The sequence below is a fragment of the Athene noctua genome, chromosome 17, assembly GCF_965140245.1.
Source record: "Athene noctua chromosome 17, bAthNoc1.hap1.1, whole genome shotgun sequence".
Lineage (NCBI taxonomy): Eukaryota > Metazoa > Chordata > Aves > Strigiformes > Strigidae > Athene > Athene noctua.
Genome location: NC_134053.1, coordinates 14,222,400 through 14,237,669, shown reverse-complemented (window position 1 = coordinate 14,237,669; position 15,270 = coordinate 14,222,400). Strand labels below are relative to the sequence as shown.

The 15,270-nt window shown below is 44.0% G+C and overlaps 1 protein-coding gene across 1 annotated transcript in view; it reads left to right on the top strand.

Moving 5' to 3' along the window:
* MED13L (mediator complex subunit 13L) overlaps positions 1–5,203 on the top strand; it is a 200,209-nt gene extending 195,006 nt beyond the window's left edge. Inside the window, 2 exon segments of the mRNA XM_074920815.1 lie at positions 979–1,091; positions 2,318–5,203. Coding sequence (XP_074776916.1) covers positions 979–1,091; positions 2,318–2,450 — 246 coding nt within the window. The 3' untranslated portion in view covers positions 2,451–5,203.
* Positions 5,204–15,270: the final 10,067 nt, after the last annotated feature.

Below are 15,270 nucleotides of genomic sequence, written 5' to 3'. Positions count from 1 at the left end.
TCCAGGCAACTTTATGAATTCCTTCTGTAAGCTTATACCAGATCTGTACTAGAGAGGAGCCACCACCCTTCCCTACCTCACCACCCCCCAGCCCAACACAATTGCTCTCTCAAATCTAGGCTGTATTAAATGTTTAATTTGACTTGGAACATGCCGTTTTGGTTTGGACAATTTTTAATAAAAGCAAGGGGCTGAATTCATGCAGTAACTTGTACACCACTGAGTGAGCAGGGGGTGCTGTCTCCTTTATGCTGCACAGCGCTGCAATTAGGAAACTTGTACGGCATGTGAGGCATACAGATTCAAGTCATCTTTGTCTGATTTGGATTAAGTATTTTTGAGCTCAGGTATTTCACCTCTAATGTGCGTGCCATAATTGGAGGAGTGTAAATGAGAGGTTTTGCCTCGGCAGGCAGCGTGGCGTGTTAGGCTACCCACTTGAAAGGCTTACATGGTTGCTCTACCCCCAGCACATGATCAATATGAAATCCCTTTCCTGCTCCTGTCCAAACTAACGCAGGAGCCTCGCTCCAGAAGCAGGGTGAGGCCGATGGAGAAAGCACAGCAGCAGGGAGCAGGACAAAGGCTGCACAGAGTGCGCGGGTGGAACCCCACCGCCCCGTGACGGGGCTCCTACTGCCAGGGAGTTTGAAGACTCAGGGTGGTTTGTTACTGAAATACCAGAAGAACCACTGACACATCCCAAGTGTTTCCCCTCATCACTTCTTCCCTGACTAACATTAAGAACAGAATTCAGCATTTTTTTTATAAAGATCCTTCATTCCAGTCAGAAAGTCAGTTTATTCAAAAACATGATCATTATGGAACTTGGAAATACACGTGGTCACGGTGGGTTCAGCAAAGAATCATCACCTTTGCATGCTGTCCTGAGACAATTCAGAGTATATTTGTTCACTGTGACTCTTCAGAAGTATTTGCTATATGAAGAGTTAATTTGTGCTTTTTTCCTTTGCACAGGCCTCGTTGCATCACCATATCTCTGTGGCGCAGACAGATGAGCTTCTACCTGCCAGAAATTCTCAGCGAGTTCCTCACCCCCTTGACTCTAAAACTACATCAGATGTTTTGAGGTAACGCCTTCTGGATTTTGCATCCCCTCCCTAAGGCTATGGGAACTGAGCTCTGAAATTTCAGAGGGACCTTTTCTTTTCAACCTGGCAGAATTATTTCTTAGCTTTATCAGCAGCTTATAACTCTACTGTGCCCTACCTGTGTGTGTCAGAGCAGTGGGTAACTTACCCCAGCTGCTACCTCCACCTCCAAAGAGCAGGATTTTGAGGGTTATTTCATCCATTTTCCATACTACTTACTGTACAAAGCTGTTTAAAGGAAACTTAGACCCAGCTTTGCCTCACCAAGGGGACACCTCAGTTTGCCTCCCAAAGATTGTTCTGTTTACCTGGTGGTCTACTCAGGACTGTCAATAATTATTTTTATTCCCCAAAACAAAATGATTTATAGAAGGAGATAGAAGTACTCTCCTGATACCAGTATCTTAGGAATTGGGGTATAAAGGAGACACTCCTCCTGAATTAATATGGGGTTGTGTATGGTATTGTTGAAGATAACTAGAGGACTGTTTGCCTACATGCTACCTGTTGGGGACTGAAAACAGATCTGTTCTGTGAGACAGCATTCAGGGTGGAACACCCCAGTGAGCACATTTCACCAAGCAGAGAGTATCAGCAGGAAACATGAAGAATAATCTAATCTAACAAAACTGGTGATGTATGTGTTATTCTGGAAGATATGGATTTGCATCCTCTTAGAGGACTGAGCTATCCCAGCTGCCCTGGAGTACTGCTGTCTTTCTTTTGAGTAAAAGGATGATGCAGTGCACAGGGAAAGGATACAACAGACACAAGTTTACAACACGAGAAATTCTGACCTGATAGACGATCGCACAAAGAGTGTGATCAAATACTGGCACAGGTTGCGCAGAGAGGCTGTGGAACCTCTGGCCTTAAAGGTGCTCAAAACTCAAGGCCTTGAATACCATGGTATTTGAATCTCTCTGATTCTGTAATCTCTGCTGTGTACTGGCGAGGGCCTACATTCGAATAGCTTGCTCCAAGTTCACACACATTAAAACTAAAAATTCGTGCTTCCCCTCCCCTGCTCTTCTGTGATTTTCCTACTTTGCCAACAGCACCAGCGTTCATAGAGCCAGGCAGTCCCTGGACATTGCATCTCCAGGAGAAACCGGAGACAAGTTTTAAGTAAATCTTCTAGAAAAGGCCAAAGGAAAGGAGTAAACAACCCCAGTTTCATTTCTCTCTGCATTTCTCCTCTGCAGGTTCGTTTTGGAGCAGTACAATGCACTGTCCTGGCTTACGTGTAACCCTGCCACTCAGGATCGCAGCTCCTGCCTTCCTGTCCACTTCGTGGTGCTCACTCAGTTGTACAATGCCATCATGAATATACTTTAATAGATAGAAAAGCACTTGTTCTTCTGGCTTATTCTCCCCTCAACCTGAGAAACGTGCCACAGTCTGCAAAGATCACAATTTTGCTTCTCTTCAGACCAGTCTTGTGCTGTGCTTCTGTTCCTCCAAAAGCACATGTGAATTCTGCAGTGTTCAAAACTAAACTACCCATTAACATCTCTGGCAGCTTCAGTCCAAAATCTGGGAACATCCAAGAACAGTGAACACAGAGTAACCTCAAGCCAGTGTTAGTTTGGTGGCCCAGTAACTACTGGTCAGTGTGATTATTATTTTTAATATTTTATTTTTTTAAGGAAGACTACAGTATCTTTTTGCATTAGGAACTCTGACAAACCACCAAGAGCAGTTTCAGCCCTGCAAGTAAAAACACCTTGTAGTGACCAGTTTGGGTTGTCCAAAACTTATTTTGTTGTTTGATCATCATAAACTGGGACTTTGCAGGAGAAAAAAAAAACAAACCAACCCACACAGTTGTAGTCTCATATAAATATTGGAGTTTTCTGTCTACCTGGAGTTCCTGTCAGAGTGGATTGGGATGAATGCATGCATTTGTTACCTGTCCATGTAGATATGAATGGTCTGGAGATACTTTATTTATTTTTAGGTTTGGGAAGGGGAGGGATTAAATTATAAAGGACCAGGAACAGTAGAATATCTTAAAAAACCAGCTCCGTTCCACTCTAGGGTTATTTATCTACATACCTCTCACTCTTCTGACCTAGAAATCAAAAATGGAGCTAATAACAATCAAAGTCCAAGCTGGGAAGGGAAGCGTGTTCTGGTAAGGATACACTTGTGAGGAATTCCCACCTGCATTTAGCCTGGTTAAAGCAAGAAATGGCCAGTGTGTGATGAAGGATAACACTACCTAATGGAAGAAGAGTGAGAGAGAGGTAGGGAGGAAAAATACTTTAAAGCCCAGTGTAAGGGCAAATGGAAAGTGGTAAATTAATCTATTGTAGAGCTATGATTGAAATATATTTCCAGTAAATTTAGTGATGCTAGAAAAGTATTTACTGAAACCCAAGTTGCCCTTTAATTCTGGGCAGACTCGTCCATGTACATATCCAAAAATATGGTTTTTGTTTACACTAAATCAGTTACAAATCTGGTGTATTTTTTCTGACTATAGGAATATTATTTCAAAGAAATAATTTTTAAAAATTATATCATTAAATTAGTACTTGAAGTTATACCACTGTGGTGGAAAAGTTACTTTGTTTAGTAAAATGATTGCCATTTTAAAGGTTAATGGCTAATTGAAGTATTTTTATGACTCCTTCATTCCAGGCTTCAAGGGGTTTATATTTAAACTCCATTTTCTAGTGTTTGTTGTTGCACTGTGCAGCAGGCATGGACTGCCTTATGTGAGGGGTCGGGCACTTTGATCAGGCTGTGTGACCTAGTTATCTATCTGTGGAGAAAAAATCACAAATTTTAAAGTTCTTCCAAAAGACTTTCATGTTCTGGTTAAAAAAAATGAAATTCTATGATTTTAAAAAGTATTTTTCTTGAGATAATGTAACATTTAAAACAAATTATATAAAATAAAAAAAAAAAAAAAAGAATTGCTTGTGTAATGAGAAGGTGAAGTCAGAGAAGTAACCTGTAAATGGATTATTTCATTCTCTGCACCAAACCTCCCATGTGGGTATCCTCTTTGCAATGTATAGGTTAAAAAAAAAATCTGATATCAAACCATTTGTATCTAATGTGTACAGTGTAAAATTGACTTTAAAAATATTGCAGTACTATTTTTTCTTAATCAGAAAAGAAAATTCTCAAGGCCTTTTGAAGAGCATAAAAAGATGAAGATTGTAAACTTGTATAAAAAATTTAACTTGGGGAGGAAAAAATGTAAAGTAGACATTTGTAATCTTTTACCATTTGGGGGTTATTTGTTCCCAGGATTCATCTGAACTTTGGATTATTATTTTGTTTATTCTTTTTAAATGGGCCGTTTTTATCTAGGGGCGTTTCTTCCCCAGAAACCTGGTTCTAAGCAAAAATTAAAAATAAAAAAAGGGCAGCAAGGAGTAGTTTTCATCTGGTGTCTTTTATTTAATTTTTTTAAGTTAAGAGAAGCTGGTGACATATTTATACGTTTTTGTGCAAAATAAATGAATGGCAATAGATTTTAAAGAAAAATCTTATGTACTTCAGTGTGAAAAGTTCTGTATAATATTTCCCTTAAATATGCATTATTTTACTTGTGAGTTTTTTACTGAATTAATCTGAAATGTACAAGCCCTGGCTTTCCTACAGAGTGAAGAAAGTTATTTTATTTTTTTTTTATTTCTAACTTTGGAAATTCATGCCTAAATCAGAATTATTATTACAGTTGTTTGAGCTAAAGGGAGAGGGAGGGGGTGGGGAATCTCCAGCATGCTTGTATGTATATTTCAGAACCTTTTTTAAATGTAAAAGCTGTACATTTCTGGGGAGTTCTGAATTTCTTTTTGGTTTTGTTTTTTTTTTTTTTTTTCTCTGAGCATTTTGCAGTGAGCTTCTTTTATATATAGCCGACAATTTGAAAGAAAACAAAAAAAAAAATGTGAAGTTCATTTTAAATCTACAGTATATCGCTGGTACAATACACTAAAAAAAGACTTTGATAAAAAGAAACAATAATAATAAAGACCTCCATTTTAAATGTCATTCATATATACCTTGTGGATGAGAGCTATATACTTTTACACACTTTTTTAGATGAATAAATTATTGAATTACTGAAACTGTTGGTGGAGTTTTATTCTTATGAGTATTTCCTTTAACTCTTTAAGTTTTAGCATTCCTAGTGAAGGAGGGCTTGCAGTACAAGATATAGATTCCATGTGATATGAATGGAATTGAAGTTAATTTAAAGGCTCTTTAATTTTTATTCACTTTAGCGACACGCAGTGCTGCCTTCCCTGACTTAAGCCAGGCCTGCCTGCCTTTCGATATGCTGCATGTCCTTAAAGCTCTGGCTTTGTCAGCTCCCTGTCAGAGTAACAGGGCTCATGGAAATATATAAAGGTTCGCACCGCTACAGTCCTTTTCTTTAAAATTAAAAGCTGAGCAGAATAGAACAGTCATTCTATTTAAAATCGTGTCTGTCGTGAGAGGAAATTTGGTGCCACTAATGTAAGCGCCCAGATGAACGGATTTAAAATGCTGCCAGATGGGGTTGGGTGGAAGCAGCCTGGGATGATCTGGCGCCACGGGAGCAGTAGTGGTTTCACATGAGCAACTCTCAGCGCAGGAGCTTCACGGGTTACAGGCGAAGCCTCTCTGTAGGAGCAGGTGAGTCTTCCCCAGGAGGTGTCGGTGGCTCGCAGCCCCCTCCCCGCCGCAGCACAGTTACAGGTGGGGCAGTGGAAGTGCCGTCAGCTTCAGCTGAGGGAGGGATACGAAGACAGATCTGCTGCTTCGGGTTGCTCAGAGAAGCTGTACAACCCCCACCCGAGAGGAGCAGAAGACTCAGCTGGACACGTCCTTGAGCAACCTGAATTACCCCTGTGTTGGCCTGGGGCTTGGTGGGGCTGTTCGGTTTCAGAAGGTCCCTTCAAACAGAGACATTCTGTATTTAGCAGGTTCGTTTCTAAACAGACGTGCAAAAAAATGATCAATTAACAACTCGACACCAGGCCCTTTCACAGTGCCGCACCTTAACAAGACCAGAGGTCAATTTTGCATTCATCTCCTGTAAATTCTGGAAAAACTTAAACCAGAATCTTCAGATAATACATAATTTTCTCTACTTAAAGACGTGATAGATCTGTGGCCTCCCTAAGTATATTTTAAATACCATATCCGTTGCTTTACTCTTTGACAAGAACAAACTACAACCTGCCCCTTCCTTTCTTTCCAGCTGTAACCACTCCATCAGCTGTAGCTGGCCTCTGCCACTGGTGGGAACCATCTGTTTTCAGCAGTGGGGACTGTCTGAACGAGATGAGAGAGTTTCTGCAGACCCAAAATGCTTCTAGAACCGACCTTCGTAGCTCGCTCACTTGCCGAGGATACTAAATGAACTCATTTTCCAAGAAGAAATGGAGCCCACACTTGCACCCACTCACATCTCCGGACCGTATCAAGGGATTGCCACTCAATTTCAAGGCTGTTTTAATGGCCTCTTGGGATTTCCTCAGTACTTGTTATTTCTAGCCCAGTTTAATTTTTGTGCATCGTATTCCCAAATTTAGACAGTTATAAAAATAATCCCTAGAGTTTGCCTTTTTTGTTTTTTAACTTTCAAGTATGTATCTTTTAGTTCACTTCGCTGTTGGTAAATTTGTAATAAGTTACATTGTATAATTAACTTGTACACCAGTTCTGACAGAGTAGTTACACTTCAGCCTTCCATCGGGAGTGCTGCAAGTAGATGGAATTACTGCAGAGCAATATTTTTTAAGGGGAGATTACTCTGTGGCTAATTCATTGGCTTTAAAGACAAAACCTGCCAATTAAATATTCTGTTCCATGAGGACTGTAAGGAAGAATTGAATGAAAACACTAAAGTTGTTTTGTAACAATAATGTAATATTTATGTCGAATGGCTACAGTACTGTGGCGATGGTCCCTTTAATACCAATAAAGGAAAGGTTTTTAAAGATTAGGCTGACATGAAACTACTTTTCTTTTTCCAAGTGCCATCTCAATTTTTGGCAAAACCTCATGGCCACCTGAAAACAGTTTAAGCACATGTAGAAAGCAACAGAAGTCATGAAAGTAAACATTAGGTTTATGGTCAGTCCCTCACCATTTATAGTGGAAATAGAAACAGCCCTGAGATCCCAAAACAGGAAGTCTTTGGTCTTTAAACAACAAAGCAGTATTTATAAAATTATGCTGTTTCCTCTTCCCTATCTTGAAACTGAACCTTAACACTCAAACAAATGTTTATGTGGGCAGACCCTGGTTTATGCTTAACTGACTGTTCCTCTACCAGGTATCAAAGCAGCAGTCCCGCAGGCTTTCCAGGGATATATAAACCTGAGCACTATTCTAATGAAACCTCAAATACTCTTCAAAAACCTGAAAGATGATGACACCACCTTCTGTGAGAGGCCAACTCTGAACAGAGATTGCCCTCAGCTGTCACTGGCTGAGGCTCACCCCTCCGACAACGCTGCTCACGGCAGCACTCGGGATCAAGTTCTGAGACCGCTCCATACACACCGGCTCCCGCTCCGGTCCTAGCCTGGGGCCCGCCAGCCAACTGGCAGTCTAACCATGCCACAAGCATATATAATTGACATATAAACATATAATACGTGTTCATATATCTGCATAAGCATTAGGCTTTTTGCCTGTAAGAACTACTTATTAAAACCTTTCACAATTATGATACCATTAAAGAACCAAAACCAAACAAAAAATTTGGCTAGTATCAAGGCTCCTTCCAGAAAACCAGCACAGATACTGTAATTGCCAGAACTTACTACAAACTCTTTCTCCAAAGATATCTTTCATGGTCCTGCAACACGGATGGAGGGCAGCCCCTGCCAGAATTCACTGACTACCTCGGCTTGCTCCGCAGAGTGCCCACAAGGCCCAGGGGCTGGTTTATTTGCCAAGGGCATTACCAGACTGCAGCAGGGGTTTGAGGACACTACAACAGCCTCTGCTGTTAACTCCTTCTCTGCTCCCAAAAGCCATGTCTCTTTTTTTCAGTTCTTAACCAACCTTCTGGTACCTTGCCCCTCTACTTTACCTCCCAGGAATGTGGTTTCTATCCTACCACACATGCACCTTTTTCTGTTTGACAGACGTTTCATTTCAGAAATACCTGCTCCTGCAACGTATTTGTCACCTACACATCAGCTTCATCTAACTTCACAGGCAGTGATACTCACTCCAGATGGTTCATTTTAAAAGACACAGGCCAGCAGAAAACTTGATTCAGCCCACATGGCAACTATAGCAAGCCTAGGTCCTTCACAAATGGAATTTATTTTCCTTACACAGTAAATTAGACATATGTTTTTAAAAGTCCTACCAGCCCGACACTCTCTTTGTTTTTATTTAAATATTATGCCATTGAGGAAATGTCAAACTGGTATATATCTAGGAACAAACTACATTCTGAAATGCAGCGCTGCTACCTCGAGTTTTTCTTCTTGCCAACAGATTTCAGTATCCAGAATCCCAATTAAAAAAGGAACACACACACACACACAGAGCCCTGCACCAAAAGCTCACAGGTCCCTGCAACTCTGTAAAACCTAATCCCACATATAAAGAAACAAAAAACAAAAAAAAGTGTTTTTTTTAAACTTTGCAGTTGAGTGAATAAGAAGTCTTTTTAAACCAACCATTTTTTAGTTATCTGTGATTTCCTGCAATGGGTGACAGCTGTGATGTGTCGCATTAATCACATCTATTATATTCTCTGTGCCGGAGTTGTCTACCGTTATCAATAAGTCAAAGTCATGTCCCCTGTCTTCCAGCAGAGGTCACGTTTTGATGGCAAATGAAACTACAGGTTCCTCATAGAACGGGCTTAAAAAAAAAACCCAAATTAAACTCCACACATCTACAGAGCTGGATCATTAAAGGTCAACCACGCGAGCAGGTGTGGGTTCATTGGTCAAAGTGCTCCACCCCTACTTGTAATCAGTTTTGGTGGTAATTTCATTAGTGCCTGGGGAAAAGACAAGTACAAGAGAAGCAGGTGATGGGGTAAGGTGCGTATGGCAGGGAAAGAGGCTGTTAATCCCAGCAGGGTAATGGCCCATAGAAGTGCTAAAAGAAAGGTGCTGTGAGCAACTCTCCTCGCTGCTGGGTTAAGCAGCATTTTAGAGTTAAAAGTAATTGCCCTTGTATTTCTTTCCCTGTTCAAAAGCCTGGAGCGTGTGGAGAAGGCTTTCTGCTGCAATGACACACACTGCTGCACAATTGGATTGTCAGAAGAGAGAAAAGAAACCTGAATGGGAACACAGAATAAGAGAGTTCAAGCCTGCTCTCAGGGTGACTTTAGACATAAATAACAGGGAGTCCAAGTGGAAAACAACACGTACTTCAGAGCGGGTCTGTCCCATCAAGATCCGTGTTGTTCCCTGCTGCAGCAGAACGACAGGGAGATAGGACACCCCTCACTGCAGCTAGCAGTGGAATTGGAGATTTCCCACCCATCATTTGTTAGCCCTTAGCACTTTATGTTGCTGACTTGTTTTTTGATGTTGGGCATTTTTGCTAGTGAAATGTTACTTCTAATTAGAAGAATCATTCTTCCTCTAGCAGCATGCTCAAGAGGACATAAAACACTCTTTCCACAAGTGCATATTTGCACTGAGCTGGCAAAACCTTCCCTCCCTAAACGATTTCAGTCCGAAGTAGGGATAACATAGAGGGAGGAAAAAGAGAAGCAAGGGAGAAAGGTGAGTTAAGAAAGGAAGAAGGTGAATTAAAACTCTTCAACAACTAACCTGAGAACACCTGTGTGCAGAAAGTGGCTCCATTCCACCAACTAGGAGCTAGGCTTCATTTCCCAGAATAACTCTGCTTTTGTTAAGTTTATAAGACAATTTAGATCACTGAGTCTTCTGTCCATACTGGCAACACAAACCCTTTGTCGTAGTCTACATATTCTTGATCAGGGAGTTGGACTTAGGGTGACTTCTGCTACGTTTGCAAGATTCTCATCTGTAGGGTTCTGCACTGCAGTTACTTTGGTACTTTTGACACTAGTTGATTTATGTTCTTTCTAAATACCACAGAGCAGGAAACAAGGCCCAACTTAAAGAGTCTGCACTCACTTTTGCTTAAGAAATAAAAATGGAAAAAAGTTTCTATCCAATGTCATTGCAAAAGAAAACTTGAAAGCAAAATCTCAGTGAAAATGAGAAATTGGGTTTTTCTTCTTTAACACAGCTTGAAAACACAGCGCTTCAGTTCAAACTGGCGATCATACAGAACTTGCACACCGTGAACAGTGCACACGCGTATCCATGCAGGCAGAGCTGGACACAGGATCTCGTGCCCTCTGCCAAACCCAACAGCCGTGCACAAATGCACGCAAGCAGCCACACTGCCAAGCCAAGTTGCCCTTGTTCTCTGCAGCCAAGAGGCAAAGCCCTGCACAGAGCACCAGGCCACACTTCCACCTCTCCCTTCTCTCATGGTCCTGCAGGAGACACGCTGCTTCCTATCCCGCAGCCCCAGTCAGACCTCTGCCCACTCCTGCTGCCCGCCGTCGCCTTGACGTTCAGCAGACAGCAGGGGAGCATTCATGCTGTCTCAGTTTCACAGGCATTACCACCAAATTGGCTAACAGGGCAAGCAGGTAGCAGCCCATGGCACATGTGGAGGTGAGAGGCGCTGGCACTAAGCATTAATGTGTAATCCCAGTATGCCTGAGGCCAAGCAGTTATGGAACGGAACTGCTGTTCCAAGATTCTGTGCAACTACTATCCACCAGTTCAGCCTCCTAAACACTGTATTTCCAGTTAGTAAGTCTACAGGTACCCTACTGTGGGAGGAAGAGGAGGGATGGGGTGGGCCGAGGGCCCCTTTTCTGGGGATCGCTCCCCTGTGTCCATCCCTAATGGAGGGACATTTCAGGGACCAGGTCTGAAACATGGGCAAAGAGCTTTCTGAGGAAAGCCAGAACTGTTTGGACTCTACCCACCCACCCATCCTTTTCAGCATTTAAACACCCCGGGGAATGTTAAAAATCTACATGAGATCAACTTTGGTGGAATTTGGATCAGGCTCAAGGGTCCTTACAGAGCTCAGGGAGAAGAGGGAGAAACTGCAAGGTCTAACTGGTCCAGAGGATCGAGGTGGAGGGCAAAAAGGACAAGCACTATGAAGATGCTGTTACTGTCACACATGAGCATCAGAAGGCTAGGTTGCTGATTCTCAGGAGGATGGCAATAGAGCCCTGGACACGATTCACATTTGGTTACTGAGGAAATGAAGGGGCGCTTTACCAGCCATATGTGTGAAGCCACACGACATCTTAAATCACAGCAACTGTCAATCCATCCCAAAACCCCCGTGCTTTGTGCAGAGCACTGCTTACAGACTCGTGTCTCAGCCCCTCCCAGTCCTGGACAGTCAGGAACCACAAGGACCTACTGCAGTTTTGGCAGTCCTAGGCATGGATCAGATCCACACTGCTCCAGCCTTAGAATGCGTCATCTCCATCCAGCAGCTACCATTGCCCGTCCCAGCGCTGTTCCTGGATACATCTTTCCACTAGAGGAAAGTTCAGCTGGAGAAGGTGGCTTTTCTAACCTTTGTATCCATAAAAATACGATTACACCTTAGTTTCTGGATGTTACGTAGGACAAACGTAGCATGTCACAAGGCCGAGCCACTCTGGCTTTCAAAGTGAGATTTAAATTTGTTTTGTGACTTACGTACCTTGATCTCGTAGAGAGGGTTGGGATGTGTTTGCAGACTAGGTGGCCTCTGAACTTGATGGATAGTCCAAAATATCCCTTTTTTGGCTACTGAGAACTGCCTGTGGATTGGTGCCTCTTGTCTAAGTGGTGCTTTCCAGCCCTACATTCCCGACTTCAGGCCAGAGCCCTTCACAGTTGGCTTCTCAAGCCCCAGAACTGCCTTATAAGCTACACTGGATCTTATTAATTTGAATCTGTGCCATCCCCTTCTCTCATTTACCACTTATTGCAGGGAGCTTTGGTTGCATGTGTCGGCACCAGGATGCTGTGAGTGCAAGGCTCCTGCCTTACGTTGGCTGAACTCTGCTGCCTCTGTAGATTGGGACTGGCCTGGCATTCTTCAGGCAGGAGAAAGGTAGTTCTGATACTCTGGCACTATCAAAAAGCATCAGCATTTGTGTTAGCAAGACCAATGGTCTGGAACTTCACTCCCAAACAACTGCAGGATCCTAATGAAGTGATACATTGCTTGGAAAAAAAAAAAAAAAAAAAGCTCTGGCCTCTGGCCTCTCCAAAGAGGCCCAACTTGCCACTCTGTGCTGGGCCCAGGCTAGCATCTCCCAAACACTGCTCAGTATTATGCAGCACCCTCAAGGAGAAGAGAGGGAAAACAGACACTGTGGCTAAACCAGACACTATCAGTTGCCCCTATAACTAAAAAGAAAAAATGGAAGTGGAAGTCAACTCGTTTAGTAAGGGATGAAGAAGAAGCTCCTGTTCCTCTCCTTCATCTCACCAGCGGGGAATGAGTGAGCGGCTGTGTGGTGCTTAGTTGCTGGCTGGGGTTAAACCACAACAATGATGAGGCCCACCAAAGATGTATCACCCTCATAAACTGGGTTTTTCCCCTAACTGGAAACAGAGCAAGACCAGTCAGTTCCCCGCACTAGACTGACCACAGCAGGAGTGCTGGTGATGCCCCTCAAGCACCGCACGCACAGCCCCATGGCTCAGCTCCATCCTGCTCGCAGCATGGCCTCACACAGCATGGCCTCACACAGCAGCAAACAGGGAGGGCTGCAGGGCAGGGGGAGGCTGGGACACCCCTTCACACGCAGGATTGACCTGGAGAGGTGTGCGTCCCGCAGCGCTCAGGCCCCACTGAGGAGATGACCGGAGGGATGCAGCCAGCCACAGCTCTGGCGGGGATCCGGCTGCATCCTCCCTCTGGGCTCCCCTCTGCTCCGGACCACACTGCAGCTCTCGATGGCAAATCCCGCCGGAAGGCAGGGGAGCAAGCGGCCGCTGGCACACGGCCGAGCCCCGGCCACGCCGCGCCGCCTCACCGCGCCGGGGAGAGCTCTGTGGCCGATCGCTCCCCTGAAGGGCGCAGGGCCAGCACCGGGTCCTCACCCGGGCACGGCCTGGTTCAGCGCAGCCCCTCCACTGCGCGGGGCAGCGCCCGAGTGGGAAGCGCAGCTCTTCGAGATGGTGAGCTCCGCCCTGCCAACAGCAGCTTCAGCCGGGACCCTGACCCAAGCTAGAGGCTAGTGAAACATGGAGATCCACTGCTGCTTCAGTATGTGGGTCACAGGCGGTACCCTCACTTCCTTCTTCCAGGTGTACTGATAACTCCTCTGGCTGCACTACAGGTAACAGTGCCTGCTTAACATCAGGTTTTTATTAAAGAGCTACTCTCCCCATTCCCAACCCAGCATGTCTAAGAAGCTTGGCTGAAATTTTAGCATCGTTAACACCCCATCAATGCTGTGTGAAACATGCCTGTAGGCCAAGGCTGGGGAAGTGTCCATCTGGAATCCATCCCTGGCATGGATCAAAGTCACATGAGAGCCTGTCCCTGGACCTTCAGAAGACTCTGTGGGGAGAGGAGGCCGGCTGTAGACCTAAGCATTTGAGACTTCTGACCAGGTCTAAGCTGTCAGTAGGCCAAACTCTCTATCCATGAATTATGCTCTGGTCGGTAGAGGAGAATACCCTGTTGCAAAGGGAGCTCGCTCACCTTTGCCCAGAACGAGCCCAGTGGATCCTCACTGCTTTGCAAGATGAAACAAAGATGAAACTTCCAGCAAGGAGCAAGTACCAACTGAAGAGGAAAAGTCTGAACTCTTGTGATTAATCTGAGCAGGCAGCAGAAGAGCAGGCACTCAGCAGCTGGCGAAATTAAGGACCAAACCAGTACAGAGATGGGACAGGGAAGGAAGATCTTCATATACAAAAGGTCTGCTTTTTCCCTCTCACACTTCGTGTCAAGGAATCAAAAGGGGAACTGTAAAATCTCGGACAACTTTTTTCAGAGCTGTATGCCCTACTTGACAGATAGAAAAAAATGCAGGCCATAAATGTATCACATCCATAATACACATCTGCAGTGCATTCAGGGACTACGCAAAAGTGAACAGGCACACTTATCCAGCTGCTGTGCACAGCCCTCCTTATTGGCCTGGACCAAATTCTGAACACCTCCAAAGAGAGATGTGGGTTTTCCACTGACGACAGCAGCACAGAGGAAGGGAGTTTCTTTTGAGATACTGCCTGATATGTTCCCACACAGCAAGGTGGCCAAAGTTTAAATTATCTACTTCAGAGCCGTGAAGGACTGGTATGGTTGAACTATGTAAGGTCTGAATTACTCAAATGTCTCCTGACTTTGAGACCTTGGAAATAAATCAGAAGGAGGCTGATTAATGCCAAGCTCACACCCTGCTCCCCCTAAAGTCTCAAGGATATAGGCTGGGCATCTTTGGTGCAAAAGAAGACCTTGCAGTTGTCACTGTTGTGCCGGCCTCTCAACAAATGTCCTCCTTTTCCCAGAGACTTTCGCTCTGGCAGAACTTGGAGCTCAACACATACCAATTGATATATAGTGCTTGTCTGGACACATTTGGACCAGTTCTGATTCTCTGCCCCTTTCTTCTCTCCCCTGCTTTCCAAATCACCATTCACGACTGTTTACTTTGGCAACGCCTGCAAAAAAAAAAAAAAAAAAAAAAAAAAAAAAAAAGTCTCAATGAAAAGGAAAAATCCATTAGGAGAAGCCAGCTGAGTGCTATGAGTGCTAAAAGGCCCCTAATCAGTGGAAAGTTTAAAGAGCACCGCTCTGAGAGAGGCTGTGGTGCCTTTCCAACACCTTCACAGCAATGTGTGAGGCTATGGCATGTCAAAGTGAAGCCCCAAACACAGGCACTGTGCCAAAAGAACTGGTTTTGTTAGAGCTGAGGAGAGCGTGTATGTCCGGGTGGGTGGTGAGGAGGGAGTTCCTCATGTAGAAACAACTGCATCAGAGCAAGTAACTGCAATCAGCTTCGTAAGATTTCCCTTAGCTGGTTACAGCACACAGCCTTGGCTAGTTTTCTCAGTCAAAAGTGAAATGAGAAAGTTTGATCTACAGCTCAGAATTACACCTTGACTGAAGCAGAAACTTAAATTTTAAGGGCCAGTGAAGGTCA